We start from the raw sequence: 23,538 nt of genomic DNA, 5'->3' as shown, positions 1-23,538 counted from the left end.
GCTGTGATCTGGAAGCGTGACCATTTGCTCGCCTGTGCCGATGAAATAAGGACAAACAAACAAACAAAAACAGGTTGTTCCACCAACAACTGAAGCACTTAAAAGGAACCCTGGTGGGTGTTGGGATTCCTGCAGGAGCAGGAGCTGCACTGCACGTGCAGCGCCATATTGACCGAGGAACTTTCAGTTTGAACTAAAGCTGCTTTGACTGATCTCACAGCAGATGGACGAGCTGAGCTCAACAAAGCGAAGGTCAGCGGACAGGTCAGGAGGACCAAACAAAGGTTCCCCGGCAAATACCAGGAATCAGTCTCTGGTCATTTTCTCAGCCTGGACAAAGCGGAGCAGAGTCCTCAAGTTATCCTCCAGCGCCGCCATCCTGGTACCGCCAGGACGTGTTATTGAGCATGAGTAGGTGTTCTGGCTCAAGAGTGACCACCCAACATCTACCATGCTAGGGGACCCCCCTGGAACACTGATAAAAAGTTCTAGGGAAGCAGGACTGATAATCATTAAGGAGGAGAACGTGGGGTTGAAAAAGTCTCCGTGATCAATCAGGGTTGGCAGATGTGGGACCGTGTGAGGCTGCAGGACAGAGCAGTGACCATCAGGCCGGCGCAACAAAGCGCTATTCCCCTGAGCAACGTGACCTCCAGCACTGACCAGGCGGCGCTGAAAGCAGCATTCCTCCCCTCCTCCCATCCCTTATCTATAACACACAAGTTTTCCAATCATTCAACTACCCCCACCCCCCACCCCCCACCACAAGCACGTGCACATACACACACAGTCGCTTTGGGCATATTTAATCTTTCTTCTATGACACAAAGTTGTGGAAGTGAATCTTTTTCTTCTGAATAGCAGCGAATCCACCGAGCAGAGTCGTTAATGCGGTAAATAGTGAAACAACAAGCAGAGAAACTACCGCATGAAAGATTTAAGTCCCTCTCACTGCGCTCCACCTAGTGAACAATCCAGGGCAACCTTTGACCTCTGGGCCTGCCGTTCAGGGGAACCATGGTAACCTTTCATGTCCAGCAGAGGAGAAAAACAAGATTCCAGGCGTTGGGTTGTCACACTTAAGGCCATCTAATTCTTTCCCACTACAACTCACACTGAAAGATTTGCCTCCATCTTATTGGGGCTTGTAATTGTGCCCAGTCAGTGCACGTCAGCCCTTAGCAACGTGAGATATTCCTCTGGTGCTGACCCAGCCGCCCAGCGGCGCACCGCTATTGTAAACACTGGAATAGGAACACCAGCAGCTTTTCAAACTTCTTTCAATGCTCACCCTTTCACTTTAAACACGAGTCTATATGAACCACTACAGGATATCGTAGAGTCAGCGATGGCGCAGTAACACGATGTGCTGCGTGAAATCAGAGCCCGTAACTGAAGCCAGGACGGAGGGCTGCTGCAGGTGAGGCGCTCAGGCCAAAACTGGGACGCTTTCGGTCGTTTCCAGGCCTTTATGTTGAAAGGAAGCGACGTCAGGAGGCTGAAACTGAATCAAGCACACGGTGAGGCCGTTTCAGCGAGGACAAATCCGCAGCTGGGACAGTTTAGACAACTGTGGACGCGTAGAGCCCAGAATGACTGTCGGGTCACCTGTAAGGCAGAAAGAGCCCAGTTCACCCTGCAACAGGTGGGTCGGACTACAACCACCCAGTGACATGAGGTGCAGGCACAGAGCAGGAGCAGGATGTGCAGCTCGTGCAGTGGCCACCAGGTCCAGAAACTGTCCCCCAGTTGTAGAAGAAGCACTCACACCCAGAGACACTGAGATAGGAGGGGGGGGGATGGTCGCTGAAAAGATCTGCACCCTTTGACCAGAGTAACTGAGAGAACAATTGTGAGCAAAGCCTCAGCCCCTCTTGTGACCCGGTAAGACCCGCAATAAAGAACGCTCATTTAGACACTCGGGGTACGACCACCATCCTGAAAAGGGGACAATTTACATTTGTGCGCGCACACACACACACACACACACACACACACACACACGAGCACACAAACCAGTTAACAACACGACCACTGCGTCCTTCAACTGAGCATTTCTCAGGTACGTGTTAACTTTATGAGCTTCAGATTGACCCTCCAGCAGGTCTAAACGCCATTAAAAAACACCAAACTATTAAAGGTTACTGGCAGCTTTTACCACCTCTTAACTTTAAACTATAAAGCCGATCATCTACTTAATCAATCTACACGCTCGTTAAAAGCACAAGATGTTGATCAGTGAAGAGTGCGGAGCTGCTTGGATCTTCAGTGGAACATCATAAAAAGAATGTTGCGGCACAAATAAGAACGTAACTAGGAATGGAACTGGGAATGGAACTGGGAATGGAACTGGGAATGTCAGCGGGGTGAGAGTGGAACAAACAACCACGCAACCCTCCTGTTAGATGGAGATGTCCCAAAACACCGACTCAGCCTTTAGCTTCTCCTGTTCGACTGTGGGGCCGAGCGACGCAGCGCTGGAGGAAAAAGCATTTTAAAAGAACAAAGCGACCGTGCAAAAACATGAAAGGCCCCCATGTGAAAAGGGGGTCATCTGTTCTTTACGTTGTCCTGGACATCTCCTGACCTGTGCTTCTCCTTCCTGAGCACACCAATGCCCCCCCCCAACTCTGTTCTGGGGCCCCTAAAGCCTCCGAGCAGCCGAGACAAATGAGCGTGAGGAGCCAAAATCTTTGGAACCTCTTTAAAATAAATAAGTTGCTTACTTGCGATTGTGAGCCGGGCTTTCTGGCTCAGGATTGCGCCGTATTTGTTCTGAGCGAGGCACTGATAGAGCCCTTCGTCTGATTTGTCTCCTCTTCTGCTCTCGACCTCGGAAATATAAAGGGAGCCATTGGAGAGCAGGTAGACGCGGTCGCTCCCTGTCACTTTCGCTCCGTTCTTGAGCCATCTGACATCGATGGGCGACTCTCCCTTGGCGTGACAGTCCAGAATAATGGCCTCTCTCCGCACGACGATGACATCACGGGGCTCCTTGATGAAAAATAACTCACTAAAGCATAAAACACCTGTAAAAAGGAGAGAAGAAAGATGAGGGACACGCAGCTGTTTAAGGGTTCTCACACTAAAGAGAAATAACACAAGTGTTATAATAAAATAGTTCCGCTTTCATCCTGCTTCACTTTAATTACTGATGGCTCATAAAGCCACCAAGTGAAGGGGAAACATTTAATCCCATTAGTCCCTCTCATTTTAACAGAAACCCACGATTGAGCTGCCAGCAGGAGCTGTGATGTTTGAGGATCAACAAATCTAATTTAGTAAATTAGCAGAGATTAGTCTGACTTCCTTCTGTAGCTGCAGACACGTTATTATCTCAAACGGGTGAAATATCCCAAATATCAAAGACTACAGACAATTAAATAAAGTTTTTAACAAATAACCAGCAGTGGTTGAACTTAATACACGTGACAGCTGAAAAATATTAACCTGATTTTGAAGATAAACAGTTAAATGACCAAAAGGGAACTTTAGTTCTGTTCAATCACGCAACTCTTTTACATTTAAACGCATTTTATCACCATTCTTTAAGCCCAGTTTCGAGGATCGGTGTTACTTAACAGTGTTCTCCAAAGGGTTCAATCGTGAGTACATTCGTGATCCAGAAGTTCCAACAGAGTTTTAAATCAGATGTTGATGCTGATGAAGCTGCAAAACTCACCTGAGATGGGAAGAAACGCGGCCAGAAACCAGCGCTGATTAAGGTTCCTGCTGACGGGCGCCATTTAGGGGAATTGTCCGTGCATGCTACCTACTCTACCATAGCTGCTTCCTCCAGATGAGCTGCGCTGATACTGAGGAGGAGAGGGAGGAGGTCTGAGCTGTGGATCCGGAGGAGTTGCCCTCCTCCGGGATGTTTCCTCGCGGATTCGGCAGGTGTGGCGCCCCCTGGTGCAGACTCGGGGAGGTGCGCTCCAGGGAGGCGCGCCCTGGGTTTGAGGTGAGACGTGTTCCTTCATTACGTGCACGCACATTAGCACACATGCTAATTTTATTTGAGTCTGAGTTCTGTCCGTGAGTTCTAAAATGAAGCGTTTTTGCAGTATCCTTCATGGCTTCAGGTCTTAAACGAACCCTCCTGCAGCGGCCGTGAGGACAGATTTAACATCAGAATCAAGCGTTGACTCTCAGCAGGTAAACATTGTTCCAACTGCATGAGGAAATTCATCAGACAGTCTGTGATTTACAAGTTTTGTGAAGATGGACGAGATTACAAACCGTTGGGGAAGGCTGGTTTTGACGGATTATTTGACGTTCCAACACTGTTAGTGAACCTGTTCTACACTCTTGAATATATGAACAGATGGTCTCCATTAATAACCTCGACTCTTGTATTATGTGATGTGGCTACTGAGTCTCCAACACTTGCCAAGACCTTTTCCCCATCAATGAAAGGAAACTGTATTGATGGGATCAAATCTTTCATTACCAGAGACCAACTGTTACCGAAAGCTCTAAAGCGTTGATGGGTATTGGTTCGCGTCTTTCCTTTAAACCTGGACAGTGCAAATACGAGGAAGCGCTGAAAGGAGGAGGACATCTGCTGCGTCAATACAGATATTGATCCAACGTCCATCACTTACGGGGGTGAGACCAAACCCCCAACACTCCCACGGTCCCGGGCCCCCGCCTGCGCAACCTTTATTCAGCAGGAAGGCCGCAGCTCAGCTGTGATGGCGTGAGGAAAAATCCCTCTGAGAGCTTTAAACCCACAGAAATATAACTGAGCCTTGAGGTGCACATTTGGGTTTCCCCTTTATGATGATGTCTGGATGAATAATTGTAGAAAAAAAACCCAGCAAACGCTGTTTAAAGAATATTGAGATTGAAGAATTTCCTAGTTTTCACTTCACGTATGAGGAAAAATGAGTCTTTTTGCACGTTCATCCCCTCAACTGGCTCTGAACTGAACTCATTTATGTGTTCTGTCACCATCAGGGCTCGAGTGGTGGCAACCGGCGGTCCGTCTGCATGCTGCTGCGGTGGAGCTGTGGCCGCATCGATGGAGGAAAAGTCATTATCGGGTTATGAGTGTTGGACAGGTCGTGGGCAGAGCAGAGCCGCTGCCATCGGCGAAGGCCACGCGTGCCCATCCCCACCGACCCCAGGGTCCAAAGGAGGAGCCGGGACAGTCCCAGTTCTGGGTGACCTTTGCACTGACCCCTGTGGGGAGGAGGGTGTTTTATGATCACATCAGGGAGAAGTTGGAAGAAAGAAGCTATTGAACTGAGCCGTACAAAAGGCTCCAACATCTGAGACGTGCACAGGAGCTCTGCACAGATTCCTTACTTTAAGCATTCTGCAGCTGAATGAAAAGCTAAAAGCTACTTTGTACTAAACTGTAGTTTAAAGACATCCCATTAATAAACACCCTTCACAGATAGATGGACATAAAGAAAATGTAAAATAAGCGGAACGTGAAACGATCCAAATACTGACTGAAGGAGTTTTCGTGCCAGATGTTGGTAGTGATTCTGTCGCCCCCAGCTGGAACCATCAGGTACTGCAGCGGAGTATCATCGTAATCAAGCCAATTTATTTTATTTAAAACATTAGAGAATTATAAATAATATATATTAATACATAATATATATATTTATATGTGTATATATACATGCTGCATTAACAAAGACAAAAGGCAGTGTTTTTTAGGTTTATTTATTCTCAAATATATAGTGTCATGTAATAATTCATCATATTGGGATTTAACAGCTATAGTTTCCTTTTCCCCCTTTAAAATGATGCATATATGTTGCATGCGTGTAGATGTTATTGTAATGCACTTGAAGGTGTCGAACCTTAAAATGTTCATTTGCAAGTTGACAATACATCAAAGTATTTCCATTCTGAGATTAAAACATCGAGAAGTATAATATATTAAAAATGAAGGCCTCTGTGTTTCAAGCAGAAGTGAAAGTAGAAAATGTGTCTATTTTCAAAAGTATGTTCACATGTAAACATTTAAACACACGTGCACGTTCCTCATAGAGAATTTAAGGATCCACAGGTGACAGATTTGCAAAGATTCAAACAGTTCAGAAGTAAGACTCATCAAAATTAACAAAGTGCTTCACTTTATAAAAGCTTAAGTACAAAACCGTGTTGTCAGAGACAAGAAACAGTCGTCAACATCTTCATTTTTCAATGACCTGTAAACACAGCAGGTAGCGTAAACACTGATTTCACCGTCCGGACGACTACCTAAATAGAATCTCAAACAAATGCTTTGGGCGATTACCTCCTGAAACAGAACAAGCGGAACACATTCATGACAAAGAGGAACACAACTCTCACAGCCGTACTCTGAAAATAGAGCACCGTGCTGAGATTTGACACCCACGAGGAGGTGAAGACAGAAAGCGCCACTCATACGTAAAGCAACGAAGATCTTAGACGGCACGACGGTGCGTCTACAGACGACTGGGACAAGAACGACACAACCACAATTCAAAAATATATGGGGACATTAATGGAGAAAACAGGAAGCAAAGAATAAAAAGTGTCCGTGATAACGTGTTTAAAATCACAATCTTGAACAGCTACATAATTAATTTGAATTTCTCTTTGCTGAATTAAACGTTACATGTGCCAATGACACACACACACACACACACACACACACACACAGGTCTGAAAATAAATATAAGACTTCATATTTACGGAACTGTTGATAAGAATGATTAAATAACGATTTTCTGTCCCGTTTTAATTCCTTGTTTTTTGGATTGTGGTTATTTTCCCCGGATGCAAACACGAACAGTGAGTGATGACAACTGACACATAGAAATGATGTATAATGCACCATTAACCAATTGGTCAAACCTTGAGATAATTTAAAGCGATATGATTAAAGGTTACACTTGTATTTACACGAACGTTGCTAAAATCCGTCTAAACCTGCCGTGGCTACATACACGTGTGGTAGCTCCGCTCACTCCATGACTCTGGATCCGTGCACTGAAGTGGGAAAAATGCACAATATTCTGACCTAAAGCCGGTCCTGGAATCAAATCATCGCTATTTAAATCTTTTTTCCAATTACCATTGGTACGTTTACGGCTGGTGTCACATTTAAAGGGATTACAGACTTGACTTTAACTTGGTATCAGACAGATATGAACACGCACGCTCGTGTCCTCGTGCGGTCGCTACACTGGGCTTCTGAGCCGTGGTCCACTCTTTGCACCAACATGTCAGGATGAGATCTTTCCTTTTTCCTTTGCATTGAAGACATCCAGTCTAACTAGCGTGAGAGGTCGATGCTAGGCAACTCGGCTAAAAATGAAACCCTTGTATTTTTCTTCCGGTAAAATAGTTTTGCATTTTTGCCTTGTAAACGTTAGCAGAGATATAAAATACCTTCCTCACCCCATAATATGTCCACACTGCCTGTGTGCCTCAACACAGACGGCTGAGAATGTCCATTTCTCAATCAAGCGGCAAATTTAGACCGTACAATGTCTGTTTAGTTGCTCTGTTTCACTTCAGTAATGTCCAAAATCCAGAGAGTTACAGCTGACAGATTAATCCACCCCATCAAAGCCTTGTGCATTTTCAATGGCGATATGCAGCTTGTCCCTCAACTCCTCAAAAGATTCATAAGGCGGCAGGTCCAGACGATTGAAGCTTTCAGGAAGAAGACGGACAAAAGAAGAATTACATTCAACATCACTTACAACAGTAGTAGTTGTTATGCCGACATCCTGCCACTAGGAGGCGTAAACAACTATCACATAGATATAATTAAATTAGAGCAAATAAGAAGCTTATAGAAGCTTTAATGAAAAAACCCAACTATATTACTAACAATGTTACAATTTTGAAAAAAGATTCCAATGTATTGTTAACTAATGAATGAAAAATAAATAAATTAAACAGGAGGAATGTAAAAGATCAACCCCTTATTAAAAGCTCTACAGTAGGCTCCTAAACTTTAACCCTAAATGATCAGGAAGTGTGTTAATATGTATATAAATCCGGTTACCATGTGTGAGCCCGTGGCAGCTTATCACGTGTTCCCCACTGCTCAATGGTGAATAGCTGTGGTCCGTTAGATCCTGGGCAACGCAACATTAATACGCTTAACATAACAACATCAACTCAAAGAGGATCAAGTGCTCGTAAACATGCGATATTACCATAGAGCTCAGCGAAGCCGTTCATGGGGACCCTGGACGTCCCAGTCACAAACTGCAAGAGCCGAATTCTCCTTTCTCCGTCCATCAACAGCACAGTCTAATAACCAAAAACACACAAAATGGTATTAAAATATACATTAAACGCCTCATGGCGGAAAGTTCCAGGGTAGACAAAGCAACTTACTTTCCAAAACCACTGGATCACAATGTGGTTGGAGGCGTAGCCGCTCTTGTACCTGGTATTCTCCCTCCAATCGTTCACGTCCACGTCCCCCAGACCACACATGAGCAGCTGAGCGGGACAAAGAGGACACGTTAACCGTCTGGACGGACCCACGCTGGGCTCAGACTGGGAAAAACTCACCTCCAGCTCATTCTCATCAAAAATCTTGATCAAATCTAGTGGAATCAACTCAAAGAATCCCTAAATGTAGAACACATTTGTATTGAAGCTTTTTCGTTAGGTTAACTTTGTGATTAGAGCCTGAATGGAGTCGAAATACCTCTTTGAACGCAGTCATCTGCATCTGTATCCTGTTCACGAAGCGCCACTGTATCACAAGACTGACGAGAACAGCAGCAGGTCAGAATCAAGCTATTTCTGAACTTAAAGCTGGTGTAAACTAAGTTCTCAGCTTCTTACTGGATGTATTCTTTCTTGTTGTCATTGGTGACGATGATGTCCGTGCCCCCTGACTTCAGCTCATGCTGGTGAGTCTTAAACAGTGAAAACATGACAGATTTGTGTGATTAAAGAGAAAGACGCACCCCACAGGCTCAGAGAACCCGACCCTGAACGAACCTGTCCAAACAGCTCCTCGTCGACGGTAAACCTCAAATCCAGGTCAGTTGGATCATTCTCCAAAATCCACATCAAGGAATTGAAATATTCACTGTCCTGAAGAAAGAGCCGACAAGAATGAAGATCGAAGCTTAGAAGAGCGGCTGAGAGGGGTGAAGGTGGTCATTTACAGCCCCACTCACAACAGACTCCATGTCCTGGAGGGTGATCGGCTTCTGCAGCATCATCTTGTAAAACGGCCGAATAAAGAAAGCTTCAAAGGACGCAAAAAAACCCCTTTAAAAAGCGTGAACCCTCTTTATAAAGGAACGTGAGTGAGAAGGGCACGCACCATCCAGCAGTTTCCCGTGATGCACGGCCATGCCGGCCACACGGCCGATGAACTTGAAGTAGGTCAGGTGATCTTCGTTACATAAGCCTGAGTTGGGATTGATCTGCAGAGTATAGTTGTCTCTGGAACACAAGAATGGGTGTTTTCAAAAACTACGCGTAGCTGATCAATCGTTCTACACTGAATAATAAAATATCACAGCCACCAATGAGCTAATATTTAAGTTTGTGATCAAATGTAACATCTGAGCTGCCAGTGGAGCCCTGACGCTATTAAAAGGGAGGTGGCCAGAGAGCCAGGCCTGCTGTGGTAAATGAGCCCAAAGAGCAATTTGTTCTTGGCCTCCGGCCTGATGTCACAGCCAAGTGTGAATATATGCACGGACAACCAAGCCTCAGTAGCCATTTGCCACATGGCTTCAGTGGCATCGCCATGGCAATTAATCACACGATAATTTAGTGTGCGAAACCAAACTGTAAATATCTATGTGCTGCCACTTTGCCCCGCGTGAGCCGGATCATCTGCAGTCATGAGAGGCAGGGACAAACGTCTAAAGGGCTCAATGACGGGAAAAAGGAGGCACTCACGTCGCAGAATACTCAAACAATCCATAATATGGGTTGAACATCTCCTTCGACATGAGGAAGAACCACTCCCGGGCCACCCCTCCGTAGTCGAGTCCCTTCTCCCCCTCAAACTCCACCCAGAGGCGGGCTTTCAGCAGGTCGGCCCGCGACACGGAGAGGATGCGGCGGTACGAGTCCTCCAGGACCGCGTTCCGTTTTATCTTCATCTCGAAGCGATTGGGGATGTCGGCCTTTGTGCAGATCATTCAGAAGACAGTTTACGGTCATGTGCAATGATGACGCGCGTAAACCTACAGTGAGTCCGAGAGACGGCAGTTCGGAGACGCACCGGCTTCTTCAGCTTCTTCCTGAAGTAGTCGTACTTTTGTTTGTAGTCTCTGGAGTAAGGCACTGCCTGTGAGCAACGGAGAACGGGGTTCATCTTTACCGTTTGGGTGCATCACGCTTAATATTTAAGATAACATCAGAAACCCTCAAGGAGGGAATATGGATCAGTCTGGTCAAACTCTCCCTCCACACAAATTATACTTACTGGTCCAGTTATAGCTGAGCTTTGTAATCTGGGATCTTCCCATTGCGTGATCCTTGTGTCTGTGAAACCAAATCCACCTTCATTATACTGACACTCACCCATTAGTTAGTCCAAACCCGCCATATCTTACTGTGATCTATGTAGAATATCCTCCCATCAGAGTGGACTCGCTCCTCCCAGCCGGGCTGGAAAAGCAAGTTTCTCATTAAATGTCTAAATGGTCTCAAACTATCAGATGGAACTGACGGCACTATCAGTCAAACGCTGCCTGGGGCTGTTCTGATTAATCTGATTAACTGTGTGCAACACAAGATAAAATCTGTGTTTGACAACAGGACACGTCTGTGAGCTCCGGCCGGGTGGCAGCACGCAGAGAATTCGAGTGAGTAATTAGCACGTTAAAACAGAAAAAGACAGGAAGAGAAACGAACTCACCGGCAAAGGGCCGAGATCATTTGGATCAAGCGAGTCTCTTCTCCTCTGTGGAGGAATCTGGGATCTGAGTCTGGGGTCATTCTGGTACAGGAAAGTACTTTTTAGTTTTCTAAGAGCCACAAACCTTCAAGAACTGGAAAATATCCTGAATCCTAGTTGGAGAAGAAAACCCGGCTGTTTGAGTGGTTGTGTTCTCACCCAGGTGGTAGACTTGGTGTTGTGGTCGATGAAAAACGGTCTTCCGTTAGGAGCACTGCGGACTTCCCAACCCGCTGGCAGGGAGCCCGATTCAAAAGGGGGCTCCGGGCTGGTGGTGGTCTGAGGAGGCTCCTGAGGAGCACAAGCCTGGAATGGAGGGGCACTCTGTGCTGCTGGGGGCACAGATGCAGCCTTCTGCCCAGTCAAAAGAACGTGCTCAACAAATCATTTATTTACATCAAATGGACTCCGTGCACAGGACTGGCGTCTACCTGGAGCGGGGGCCGTGACCACGAAGTGCTTCGGGTGCGGTGGTTGATGTAGTAGCGCCTTCCTTTACTGTCACGTTTCTCCTCCCAGCCTAAAGGCAACCCAGCGGAGGTTGGGAGCACCTATTGAAAAGGTGAAAATGCAGCATTAAGAAAAACAAAGAACACACACTGCAGAGGAGAAAAGGCTTGTTAAAACATGGGCAGGTGCCAGGGACTCAAACACTCACCACTGGATTAACAGGCTGTTCCTCTCTTGTTGAGCTGTGGGCACTTCTTCTGTAACTGGAATGGCGTGAACTTTGAACAAAACCCTGCGTGAGAAGGTCAGCAGAGGTCAGAGCCGACAGTCATCGCGGTTCCTTTAGGGCTCCCAGTAAAAGGGCTCACCGTCGGGGGGGTGTGCAGGTCGCCAGCGGCGGCCCCTGAAATCTGAACATTCCTCATCTCGTCACAAAGTGAGTGAAGCTCTGGTGTGGATGAGGGTGGAGAATGGCTGTTGCTGTGGTTGAACGTGGGCACCTCCTCGTTTAGGATCTCCCAGCTCTGCGGGATGAGACAGAAGAGGCGACTGTAAGAATGACGGGTTAGAAGGCGGGTGGGGGAACTTTTTACCTGGTTTAACTTACCTCAGGAGACTCTCTGGCGTTGCTTTCATCAGGGTCTGAGATCTGTCTGCGCGTGATGAAAGTGTGCCCCCCCTCAGCACTGCTGCTGTGTCTTGGCTGCCTCTCCACGTCGCTGTCCCTGTTGGGGACACGCGTAAACACACCATCAGCGCTGCGCTGGGTAACCTGCCGAAATGACCCAGGAGACTTCTCTTACTGCACTGTGGGTCGCTGCCACTGGGTGGTTCTGGTAGCGTGGTTGACGTAGAAAGTTCGCCCGAGATTGTCCTGCCGCTCCTCCCAGCCAGGCGGCAGTGCAGGCAGCTGCTGGTTGTGTCTGGGGCCGGACATGTCCTCGTCCAGAAACGCCCAATCAGCCTGCACGACACCAGTACAGAGCATAGAAAAGAGCAGCTGCTTTGTTCAAGTTGTTAATGTTGGATTTTCATCATCCAAATGAACAAAAATGTGCCTGATTGGTGCGATTGTGTTGGATCATCCCATCAGTTCCATCGTTAAACTCACGTTGTCTTGGTGATCTGTAGTTTCCTCCTCCGAACCTGGGTTTTTTGGGAGGTAACTCATTTTGAGACGCAGGTGACCTTTGACCCTGGACTTGTGGCTGCACAGCAAACAGAAGAACTATTTACACAGGCCAATCATTTATCGGGTAAATACAAATATACATGTAAGCGAGTGGAAATCATTGAGTGCTGAGGTAAATCACACAAACCTCCGAGGGTGAAGCAGGAAGTCCTTGCATGTGAACGGCCTCTCGGTATCAGGATTTTCTGTCTGAGGGAGAAAACAAACACTCCCATCACATCAACAGACCCGCAAACGCCGGAAAATAGCTCACTTTTCAATGTTGTGTTTACAATGAAACAAAAGGGGAACACAACATGAAACATAAACAGGACTGTTTCCAAAACCATAGAAAACGCCGTGGAACAGGCGTCTGAATATGGGCGTATATGGTTACATTTAAATGGCGACGTGGGGAGGCTGAGGTCAAGAGTTTGTAGGAGAGAAGCTGCAACAACAATAGGTCTTGTTCAGTGAGTGAAGACCGAGGTTTTCCTGCTGACAGAGACTTACTGGTATCTGATTTAACGGGACGTCCACCTGCCCGAGAAAGTCATCACGTGTCTGACAAGGAGAGAGAGAATCACAGGGATGAGCTCCTGAAGACACACATGCCATTTGTTCCATAATCCTCTCCTTCATCCAACACATGCTCAGTAATCTGCATTTAGACTGAAATTAGATGACATAAAACAATAATAATCTGCACAACATTGGGGTCAAAACAGCTACAAAGAACTACAGATGATTCCCGACGTTCCGTTCCGTAGTTTGCAGTGAACCACAACGTGATGCACGGTAACCTGAAACCGTCCCCATGAATGATCTGATTGCACAACGGGGGCCGAGCTGTTGCTGGGAGCGTTAGCAGTTGGCACAAACGTGCGTGCGTGGAGGCATTTTACACGCAAAATGCCAAAAAAACCAGACAGCTGCTTGTTCATTGTGTAAAACCACAACCCCATAGGGAGAAAATGGCCTTGTGTTGCAGAAGTAAGCAGCTCCAAAAGTTGTGAAAGAGCACATTTTAATGTTCCATTTGAGGGAGACCTTTGCTTAGCTTCATTTAAAATAAGCTCTTCACAGTCAGTGTGAATGTTTATAGTTATTATCTGGAGCCCTGAAAGGTAAAATGCTCATCCTCATACCGGAGGACTGAGACATGGAGTCAAATCTGTACTGAGAACAATTACACCGGCTAAGCTATCGCAGCAAATGTGCATTTTTGTTTTTAACGAGCTATTTCAGATAAAGTGGCTATAAAAGTGGCTTTTTCTCTTCATATTACACCTCTACCACAGAGCTACACCACTAAAAAGGAGTCAGCAGTATAAGCACGGGAGAAGTGATCAGTTTGACGCTGTGAACACGGTAGACATGTATGTCATCGGAAAACAAGCTTCCAATAACGACTCTAGCTTGAAAACAAGGGAACATCCTCCAAAGTAACTCAGGTTACCCACCCAACACCTTTAAGCTAACCCACCCAACACCTTTAAGCTAACCCACCCAACACCTTAAGCTAACCCACCCACACCTTTAAGCTAACCCACCCAACACCTTTAAGCTAACCTACTGTCATGAAAACCCATGAAAACCATGAAAGCACCAAATTCCCCTTTTGTATTATCCAAAAACAAATTAAAGTTTATGTTTTAAATCAATTGACCAATTTTTGCAGTGTTACTACAGTCGGTGGATCAATTCAGTAAACATGCATCATTTCTTAAATCTAAATGTGAGGTCCAATAAAGAACATCAGCAAGAAGAACCAACTTATTCATTTGTCATAGCCAAGGCGAGGCTGTCTTATTTTAAAGGTACGAAAAAGGAGTTTTTCAACAGAAACTATAGACTGAAGTTGGAAAACGATTAATTATATACACACTTATTCCGAATTCTGCCTTCAGCATCGGATATAAAGGATGGTTGGCACCAATTTGAACCACCCTCACCTAAACAGAACGTCCAAAAATATCAGCTCGATCTAAATATTTGCCAAATATAATCAACTGCTCCTAATTCTAAAAAGACTGGATTAAAAGTAGGACTCAAAGATGTGCCATTTTTTATCAGCCAGAACAGTTGAACCCTAAAGTGTGAACACAGAACACCTCTTTGGGTGAGAGGTGAGCTGGGGTCCCGCTCTCAAAGTTAAAGGCTTCGGGCTCATGACAACATCCTCTTTTAGGAAAATAAAAAAGGTCAGTGGTGCTCAGGTGCTGATTCAGTCTCCTGCATGTTGGTTCTGCCACAAACTCCCACTCTGGTACCTGGAAAGTGGGATAAATTGGTCTTCGCTCGCTAGAAATTTACATAAAATGCACCGAAACGCGAAGGCAACAGACGTGCAGACGCGTCGGCCGTCACGAATAATAACAAACAAGAGAACGTTCAAAAAGGTCGACTGCTGATTTAGTGGAAGGAGATGATCCAGTGGCTCTAAACTAAACCCAATCTTGTTATAAATAGTTTATGCACTTATCAGAAAATCCCTGACACGAGAAGCCAAAGCAAAAGTTCCAAGTTACAGACTTTTCCCACACATCAACCCTGAGGAACCGGGTCATTTGTGCTGGAGAAGAACCACTGCAGCGGTTTTAAAATGTATTTAAACGTCTTTAGGAACCAAAGTGTGACCTCCTTCCATTATATTCAGCGTTCAGACAGTGTAAGAACACATCCATCCATCTCATCAGCTGCTAATTATGCTTGTACAGGAATACATGGGCAGAATAAAAACATTGGTTTTTATTATCCGACTGCACACGGCCAAAAACATTTAAAGGAAATCATTTAAAATTAATTCGCAGGCTAATCACTGCACAAGCCCTTACTTGACAACCTGCTAAATGCAGAGGCAGGCCGTCACTTGATACTTCACAAACACTGCCTGGAAGGAAGACACACAATCCTTTTACTGGGAAAGGCTCAGGGTCCCATCTTGCCTACATTACAGTGCCTCCACCATACACACATCATGTCCACAGATGGCTGGCATGACTGTGCGCTCCTCTAGTATCACGCAGTTAAATTTGAGTCCACGGGTCTGGGCAGTGCTACATACCCCCCAGACTATCTGGAGTCAGGGGGAATATTTCAGAGGCACTTTATTTTTATCAGCAAGGGACACTGCTTTTCCCACCGCTAAAAATAGCCCACTTAAATACTTAAATCGACTATTCATACCACTAACATAATCATAAAAATGAAGTGCTATTCAGTGGTAGATCATATCAGCATTTACAACAGGAAACGGACAGCGGGCTGCTTCCAGATATCACAGAGAACATGGAGTTACTGCAACCAAACACCCCTAAATGGTTGGGCTGGTTCATGGCCGGGCTGTAGCCGTCGGCTCATTTAGCTCAGCTAAAGTAAATACAGTAGCCGGAGCCGTGTGAACCGATCCTTTAACAGCATTATCAGAGACTAAACGCCAGCTAGTGTCTTTTTATGTGGTTATCTTGTGGTTTCTTGTTTCTGTGAATTAGCAGCATTATGGGACAAAGTGAACCCGGAGCGGCTGAACCGCCGTCTCTCCGATTTATTTCAGCTCGTATCGGATCTGAAGGGGACCAGAGCAGAAATGGATCACTCACCTTGGTGGGCTGACCTGGGACTGCTTCTGTATTGTTCCATTTGTGGGTTGTATTTACATTGGGTGCAGAACCAGGTAACTTAGCTGGACCGCACGGGCTCAAATGGATGTGCACATGTGGAGAGCAAGGGCTACTTAGATTTGGGTTTGAAACATGACAGGAAATTCCAGTGTTAGCATACGGCACTTCCAGAGAAAAACTCCTTTGTATGGCGCGGTGAGAGACTTCCTCGGGCATTTCCTGCCCCTTTTCTACCGAGCTGAAGCTGTTTGGACTTTTCTCTGAGGATTTTGCCGAAGAGAACAAACACGCGGAGGTGCTACGATACAGTTTTTTGTGAGGGTCTTGTTTGCCCCCGGGGCAGTTCCGAGCCTCAGAATATCCTTCGGTGGTGGCGGTAGCTCCCTTTCTGGGTATAATTGGTCTCTGGTGGCCAAAGCGCAGAAGCAAGCTGCTCGAGTGACGATTCGATTTGTCTAAAGTTTGATCGGTCTCCTCCATCTTGCTTTTTGGTTCATCTTCTAAAGGAATATTGAATTGCACCATATGTTTGGTGTCCCTGGACTCGGCAGAGCTGCTTTCTTTTCGACGACAGTCGCTTAACTCCTTGGTGGTGGACCCCTTCCAAGTCACCTCCTCGGCATCTAGGAATTCGTTGGCAGATGCGCTGGCACAGAACTGGTGAGACCCCTTCGCTTGCGGAAGGAAAGGTAACGCCACCGGGCTGACGGGCGAAGCGGGTGGAGTACTGCAGGGGCTCTTTGGAAAAATAACCAAGGAGGAGCAGCGCCTCAGTGGGATTCTGGATTTGTGAAGCAGACGCTTGTCCTGGGTGGTCCTGTGCCTCTCCGGACCCTCAGACTCAAAGATGCTGTTGCTGCTACAGTACCCGGCGTCGCTGGCCATGCTACTGCTGCACGAGCTCCCGTCGGAGCCACTAACGATCCCTGGTTCGCCGCCCCCCGGGTCTCCATCCTCTGTACTAGCTTCCGGCTCTCCGCTGACCTTTCCGCGGGGCTGCAGGGAGATCTGCAGAACGCTTTTCTTAGTACATCCTCCAGCGTTAACACTGGGTATGAAAACTGAAGAGTGCTGCGGCGAATTTGCATAGTCTGCTGACAGACCCGTCACCTTCAAGTGGTAGGAGCCGTGCGCCAGGACGTCTGTCGGGCTACACGCCGGCACGACAGCTCCGCTGGTCTCACCATGGCTGCTGAAGCTCTCAGACAGGGGGTCCGTGCTGCTTCTCCTTGATGCAAAATGCAAGCGCAGCCGTCGTGCCATTCACTTAACTCTCTAATGGCCACTCCGGGAGCTGCATGGTCGGTCCGGCTCGTAGGAAAAAAGGAAAGCAAAGCAACTGCTCCGGGCTCTGCGCTGTGATCACAATCATTAGCGACTGCATGCTGCCAAAATAGCTCTGGTGACAACCTACATTCCTCCCCCGGCTGATCTCAGCTTTTAGTTATAGGAGGTCACTGGTTCTGTTTGGAGACATGATCCAAACACGCGACCTTTGAAACTAGAGCAACGCCAAAGGTCTGCCCCTTCAGCGAGCCTTAAACCAAAACAGAAAAATGCTGAAACTTACAGTAAACAACAATAATGTACTGCCCGGGCTTAGCTTAGCCGCTAGGTCACAGCTAGCTCCCGACAACCTGCCTGTTTAATCTCGAGCAGTGTCACATGTTCCTGGTTCATTCCCTTGCAAAGCAACAACACTGTAGCGATATATGTTGCATCTTGGAGCGAAGCTGCTGCGGGTTATTACAGCCTCCTCGGGCCATTTACACAAGCCTGCTTCCTGCCCCGGCTGTGCTTCTAGTGTTTCTTCTGCTCTGTGCCCCCACAAATATTTTTACCCACTGCTATTGAATTACAGGAAATGGACAGCAATGACTTTCCACATAATTTGGCAAGAACCTTTGGATTAAGCGACGAAATCAAATAGTATAGATTAACCACGGCTATGAAAACGCGTGGCCTTTAAAAGGAAAATGCCAATAAAGCTTGGTAAAATGGCAGCCACAAGGTATTTTATCATGTTCTATATTCCTGGATAAAATAAGCTGCCAAAGGAGAGGAAAACTCAGAAGGACAGGATGTAACTGAGTTTACCTTATCGGCAACATGACTCCTGTCATCTGACACCTCATGTAACAAAGTCAGATTTCAACTCCGTAGCTGTTGACAGTCCCGTTTATTAATGGAAACGTATTATAAGCAGGGCCGGCCGATTTCAGCACATTACTCTGCATCTAAATCAGCTTCGGCCTCGGCGGGATGCTGAGGTACACACTCAGGTTAACGACATGATTCACCAGTCAAGCCCAATGCCTTCTTATAAAACAGCATGACGAGCAAGGCAGCACCTCGTGATCGGCTATTAATCACCCATCTGGCCTTAAAACGAGTTTGGTGACGCACATGTCACATTTCAAGCCCGACTGAGTGATGTCACCCACAAATAATGAAGCCATGTTGCCAGTAATATACATGATCATGGCGCCAAAGTGAATAATGGAAACAAAGGAAGCAGCGAAGGACAAACTATAATAACCTCTTTGTTGTCCCGTGACCACAGCAGAGGAGGAGAAAAGAGATGATTCACAACAGGAGACACAGAAATTTAAATTAAATCATTTTGGTGGATTTCATCAACAGCAAAACCAGCATTCACTTTACAGGAAATCATCAGAGTCTAAATTAAATATTTAGTGTTTACTTGAACTTTGTTTTTCCAATTTAAACCAACTGTCACTATTAAATTCGGGCCATTAACAAAATTCCCATAATACTGCACCATTGTTTTAGCAGCTAATAACAAGAGCGACACACATGAAGGTTGTGTTCACAATGTTGACACGCCCGCAAATATCCTTCAGAATACCCACGGGGCATGCCAGGAGGCGTCGAGGCGCCACGCCCACCACTCGTCACGTTAGGATAAACCTGTCCCATCATACTCGGAAACGTTCCGACGTGAACCAGCCACCTCAAAATGGCGCCTGCTGAACACCTTCCTGCCCTAAAGCCAACATTTCATCAGCCATCATCTGGAACTTACATGTTTCCAACTCCTTTTTTAAATAGGTGCTGCTGGTCTCCAGGCAACAATAATAAAAGAGAAGATTGTTACTGTTTCGCCCCCTTCTGGGCCGATACGCAGCTTTTACTGTCACCCGAACAACAGTGGCCATTTTTTACTTCGTGTTGCGGAGCTAAATACAAATATACTTATACTCTGAACTCATTGCGGGCCCCTCGGAGGCCTTATCTCATTCAGCAGTGGAGGAATTGCCAAATCAGTCTCATTTTATTATTCAGATAAGCCATGAAACTGCAGGTTTGACAGGTAAATGAATCACCGTCTCCAATGTTACTCAGCTGGGATCCAGATATTTAAAAACTACTACGCACATTTAATGTTTAAAAATGTTAGCTAGAATTCAGTGTGTAAAATATTGTGGTGATTAAATTCACAACCCTGTTTATGAGACGTACAAATAGCAGAGTGGAGCAACCAGATGTGTTCTACATGTGGTTTTGTGACTCAGTGGTCCAGTTATACATCAGCAGCCTGAAACTGGGTCAGCAGCTCAACTCAAGCCACTTCTGTTCTCAATAACTTCTAAAATGCACAAAATGCTGTATTTCATTATGTTCCAGGGGAAATAAATCCATGTTTTTGACTGTTGATTGTGTGTCTTGGTTGAGGACTACAAAGGTGCCCGTTTAAAATGTCTCTTTTATGACTATTCTTTTTTTTTTTTTTTAAATCGTAGGAAATGCAAACATTTCTTTTGACGTATATTTTGAACTTATGCGACAGCCAGCATCCGTTCGTCTGTTAGCAACTCCAAAACTTTCAGTAAATGCTGATACAAATGGGCTAAAGGAGAGAGGGGCACATTTTGGTGACGTTCTGGACTTTGACCTTGGCTTTGACCTGTGCGATGTTGCGTAACCCTGCATTACTGCTGCCTTTATACTGGTACTGGTTAACTTGTACAGTTATTTTTAAGTTCAACAACCTCCATTAAAGGAAGACAGGCTGCTGGTACACCTGTCCCCCTGCATGAACACACACAAGGTTGTTTTGGGTATAAGTCACAATATGTGGGCAAATGACTTGCTTGGCAGAGGTCTTTTTTTAGACATTTAACTAGTTTGATTTTTTTTTGATAGACAATAAAGGACCTGGGGAGGCTAAAAATGCAACTCCTGCTCTGGGTGACAGCCCCCAACATCAAAGGTGGAGTTTTGGTTGTTTTTGAGGCGCGCTGGTCTCTTGTAAATGGAATTACAGCTCCAAGAAGGGGCTCATTTATCCCCCAGATCATTTTACTCGTGTACTGCTGCCAGGTCAGAGTGACACTTTTAACAGATGTGATGAAAAGGGATTTTTAAAACATGTATATTTCACCTTTAACGCGGCGTGCACGCTCCACCCGCAGAGCTACAGGAGCGTTGCACAACACTCTGGCATTCATAAAACAACTGAAATGTCGGTTCCCACAAAGTCTTTACAGGATTTACGGTGAACTTTGCGTCCTGTCTGTCTACCCAGCCACAGCTGTGCAGACAGACAGGCTTTGGACTGGTCCAGAGGCAGATTCGCCCCTATTTACTGTTGTCAATTGTACCATTAAAGCTGACGAAACTGCAATATGACACGTTACATTTAACACTAATAGCGTTTCCTGTCATGCACAGAGCACCTTCTGCTACAAAGGCTCTATACAAAGAGTCTATTACACTTAACTCTAAAGTAACCTTCCAAATTCTTCTAAAAACCATCTTCTCCTACAGTCAGGAGAGATGTAAAGCTACAAGCCTCCACTTGGTTCATTACCTAATCTCATTAGTCTCTTAAGCCGACAATCTCTGGCTGTTTTATATCATTTCATGAAACGTGTGTGTTCATTTGTAACCATTTAATAACTTACCAGACGGTTTTCATCAAACACCTCAAACAGCAAGCGATGCTTCCTGGGATCAACCTGAAATTCAAAATTGACAATAAAAATAAATAAATACCGGGTTTAACGAGGAGCCGTTGCGTAACAACGCGGCTTTCAAGGTGTAGCTGCTGTTCAATATGACACACAGGTCAATAACATGCATGCCACTGTGTGCACGTGACATCTTGATTCATTTTAAGGTTTACTCACTCTAAAGAAGAATTCTTCATTCCATTTAGGGTCCAAAGTCTTTGTGCCATGAAACAGGGAGAAAAAAGGTGTTTAAAAGAGTCACAAGAAGAGGAAAATACCAAGATAAGAGCAAATGTTGATGCTGACTCACCTTTTTAATAGTTTTAGTCTGAAGACTTGTGATTTCCCCGCTGGCGGGGTCATAGAGGGACAGTTTTGTATACGGGTCGCTACAAGAATCAAATATGCAGCCTCATTAGCGTCGTGTGTTGCATAAGCTAAACATGATAACGACACTGGGGCTTCGTTAGACGCTGCCCTCCTTAGGAACATTAACCTCAGCCGCGTCACAACCTCACTGAACACTTCCTCTGCGGTCACCGACACACATTTATAAAAACATCCATCATCGTATCACATTATCCATTAACCCACCTCAGCGCCCTTTAATGCTCACAGCAACGTTCTGACAGCATTAGTCAGTTATTAATGACGTTTGTCTTTAACCAGCACAGTAAATTCTTCATCATTATCAAACATAATTTTCAATTACATGCCCCAAATGGCCAAATATGCTTCGCCTCTTTGTTGTAGTCTAGATTTTAGTGTAAAATTTTAGTGTAAAATGCAGGAAACTGCCATTACACAATGGCAGGAAGAAGACTGTTTACAGTTGCAGACAATTAAACACATATCCTGGCTCCAAAAACAAATTAAGAGGAAAATTACAGGACTGTGTGGCTAAACAATAATAAAATTATACTTTAAGATTCTTTAGAACTTACCTAGCTCCTAAAATATCTTTCTTTGCCAACCCAATGCCTGCAACAACTTTCACTTTTAGGATTCTGGATTCCTCCTGAAATGACATCAAATAACGCAGATCTGAATATGGTGATGAAATAGAAGATGAATAATAATGATAATTACCAATCGTGACAAAATAGTTACACATCAAACATTTACCCAGCATAACAGAGAAAAGCCAATATAGGAAGCACAAGAGGAGCGCGGGAATACGTGTGGGAATTCCCGGTAGTCCTGGTGGGAATGCTGGATCTAAATCAACATAGTTTTGGCAGGTCCTTTATTTCTTGTCCTAATTTCCTTTGCGACTGTTGTCCAACCGAACCGGATGTAGTTCAACCCAACTGTACTTTTACTGTTAAACTAGACAGACACCATTTTTAAACCAGCCTTGTGTGGAGCGACGAAAACCTGCTTCCAATCTCAGAGTTGACATGTTTACAATAGCAATGAATGCAATGTGTGTGCGTGCGTGCGTGTGTGCGTGCGTGTGTAGTACTTCAGTACCAAAATATGCATTCTTAGGATACCTTTGAGGAGCAGTATAGAAGAACCGCAGTTCTTCGGTTTAGTTAATCGGTTTAGAAGATGCACAAGAAAATAGAAGTACAGCAGGATGTGTGTTTGTGTGTGTGTGCGCGCGCGCGTGTGTGTGCGTGAGGGCAAAAAAAGGCGTCAACAACTCGGAAAGCAGTGAATAAAAGTGAGCGATCGTGAATTCTTCGTGACGGAACCACGTTTCTAAACGCCGTGTAGAACCCCCGAACACACTTAGAGCAACACGTTGCCTCAATTAGCTTGATGAGCAACTTTTGAGCGCGTGGCGGAGTTAGCCCGGAATACTTAGCCTGTCGGCTAACAACAAGGGAGTTCCCAGAGAAGGGAGATGAAAACGGGGGAAAGGCGCCCTAACCCTGACCCTAACCCTGACCCTAGCCCTCACCTCGTCCGTGGGGAGCCCCCGGATCGGGGGCGACAGCGACGCCATAGCCTCCCTCCCTTGGCTTCTTCCTGGAGAGCGACGGTCAGAAGAGCGGCCGGTGTGTGCTGGCTCCGGCTCTGTTATGGCCTCATGTGATTTTCCCCTGGATGTTATTAGATAAGAGCCAGTTGTGACACCGCCGTCACTGCTGTTCCTGTTCCTCCTCCTCCAGCTCCGCTTCCTCCTTCCTCCCGTCTCCTCCCTCCTCTTCCTCCGCAGGACCTGCAGCCAGGAGGGTTTTTAGCCTGGAAAAGTGTGGTGTGGAAATGGAAAAACATAACAAACTGTTGATTTCCATGAAGGAGGATGTTATTATATTCTACTTCGACGCTGGCAATGATGATACCACTGATAATATACCTTTAACTACAAGTCTATTACTGTAAAATGAAGGTGCAACTGAGTTTTGATGAAACAAAATTCTCCATTTTATGAAATTCTAAGTTCTATCCAAACTACTGAAAGCTTCTATTGTTGAATTCTCG

At 45.7% G+C, this 23,538-nt stretch overlaps 2 protein-coding genes and 1 long non-coding RNA gene across 7 annotated transcripts in view; 1 reads left to right on the top strand and 2 right to left on the bottom strand.

Moving 5' to 3' along the window:
* prtga (protogenin homolog a (Gallus gallus)) overlaps nt 1–3,976 on the bottom strand; it is an 18,155-nt gene extending 14,179 nt beyond the window's left edge. The window contains exons 1-2 of the mRNA XM_057025851.1: nt 3,683–3,976; nt 2,727–3,029 (exon numbers count right to left, since the gene is read on the bottom strand). Coding sequence (XP_056881831.1) covers nt 2,727–3,029; nt 3,683–3,746 — 367 coding nt within the window. The 5' untranslated portion in view covers nt 3,747–3,976. The remainder of the gene's footprint in view (nt 1–2,726; nt 3,030–3,682) is intronic.
* Nucleotides 3,785–5,905, top strand: LOC130521950 (uncharacterized). Of its 2 annotated transcripts, XR_008949499.1 has the most exons (3): nt 3,785–3,961; nt 4,065–4,155; nt 4,960–5,905. It is a non-coding gene; the product is annotated as an uncharacterized LOC130521950 (long non-coding RNA). The 2 variants fall into 2 exon arrangements; XR_008949498.1 differs by lacking the exon at nt 3,785–3,961 and having other exon boundaries at nt 3,985–4,155.
* nedd4a (NEDD4 E3 ubiquitin protein ligase a) lies at nt 5,664–23,538 on the bottom strand. 4 transcript variants are annotated; one of them, XM_057025850.1, is made up of 29 exons: nt 23,015–23,538; nt 22,050–22,123; nt 21,416–21,494; nt 21,283–21,321; nt 21,058–21,111; nt 13,020–13,070; nt 12,655–12,716; nt 12,447–12,543; nt 12,139–12,299; nt 11,943–12,060; nt 11,704–11,859; nt 11,544–11,627; nt 11,317–11,436; nt 11,045–11,239; nt 10,847–10,927; nt 10,542–10,596; nt 10,412–10,470; nt 10,208–10,273; nt 9,880–10,109; nt 9,293–9,414; nt 9,144–9,214; nt 8,962–9,057; nt 8,803–8,876; nt 8,663–8,723; nt 8,524–8,583; nt 8,344–8,451; nt 8,160–8,256; nt 8,006–8,078; nt 5,664–7,647 (listed from the first exon to the last, which is right to left on the bottom strand). In XM_057025850.1, exons 1-29 carry the CDS (start codon nt 23,057–23,059, stop codon nt 7,545–7,547), a joined length of 2,691 nt encoding a protein of 896 aa, XP_056881830.1. In that variant the 5' UTR covers nt 23,060–23,538; the 3' UTR covers nt 5,664–7,544. The 4 variants fall into 4 exon arrangements, with proteins under 4 accessions (XP_056881830.1, XP_056881829.1, XP_056881828.1 ...); XM_057025849.1 differs by lacking the exons at nt 21,058–21,111; nt 21,283–21,321; nt 21,416–21,494; nt 22,050–22,123; nt 23,015–23,538 and adding exons at nt 16,109–17,137; nt 17,240–20,849; XM_057025848.1 differs by lacking the exons at nt 21,058–21,111; nt 21,283–21,321; nt 21,416–21,494; nt 22,050–22,123; nt 23,015–23,538 and adding an exon at nt 16,109–20,851 and having other exon boundaries at nt 11,045–11,236.

This window comes from Takifugu flavidus, chromosome 2 (genome assembly GCF_003711565.1).
Source record: "Takifugu flavidus isolate HTHZ2018 chromosome 2, ASM371156v2, whole genome shotgun sequence".
Taxonomy (NCBI): Eukaryota; Metazoa; Chordata; class Actinopteri; order Tetraodontiformes; family Tetraodontidae; genus Takifugu; species Takifugu flavidus.
Note: the sequence above shows the minus strand (reverse complement) of the source record. Positions and strands in the feature narration are given on the sequence as shown.

Excerpts from the sequence above, each read along its gene's own strand:
- nedd4a (XM_057025846.1), bottom strand. The coding sequence starts at position 17,392 with ATGGCACGACGGCTGCGCTTGCATTTTGCATCAAGGAGAAGCAGCACG. Across the intron at positions 8,257-8,343 it reads TGATCCAGTGGTTTTGGAAA|ACTGTGCTGTTGATGGACGG; the intron begins GTAAGTTGCTTT and ends TTTGGTTATTAG. Across the intron at positions 7,648-8,005 it reads CTGCCACGGGCTCACACATG|CTTCAATCGTCTGGACCTGC; the intron begins GTAACCGGATTT and ends TCTTCCTGAAAG.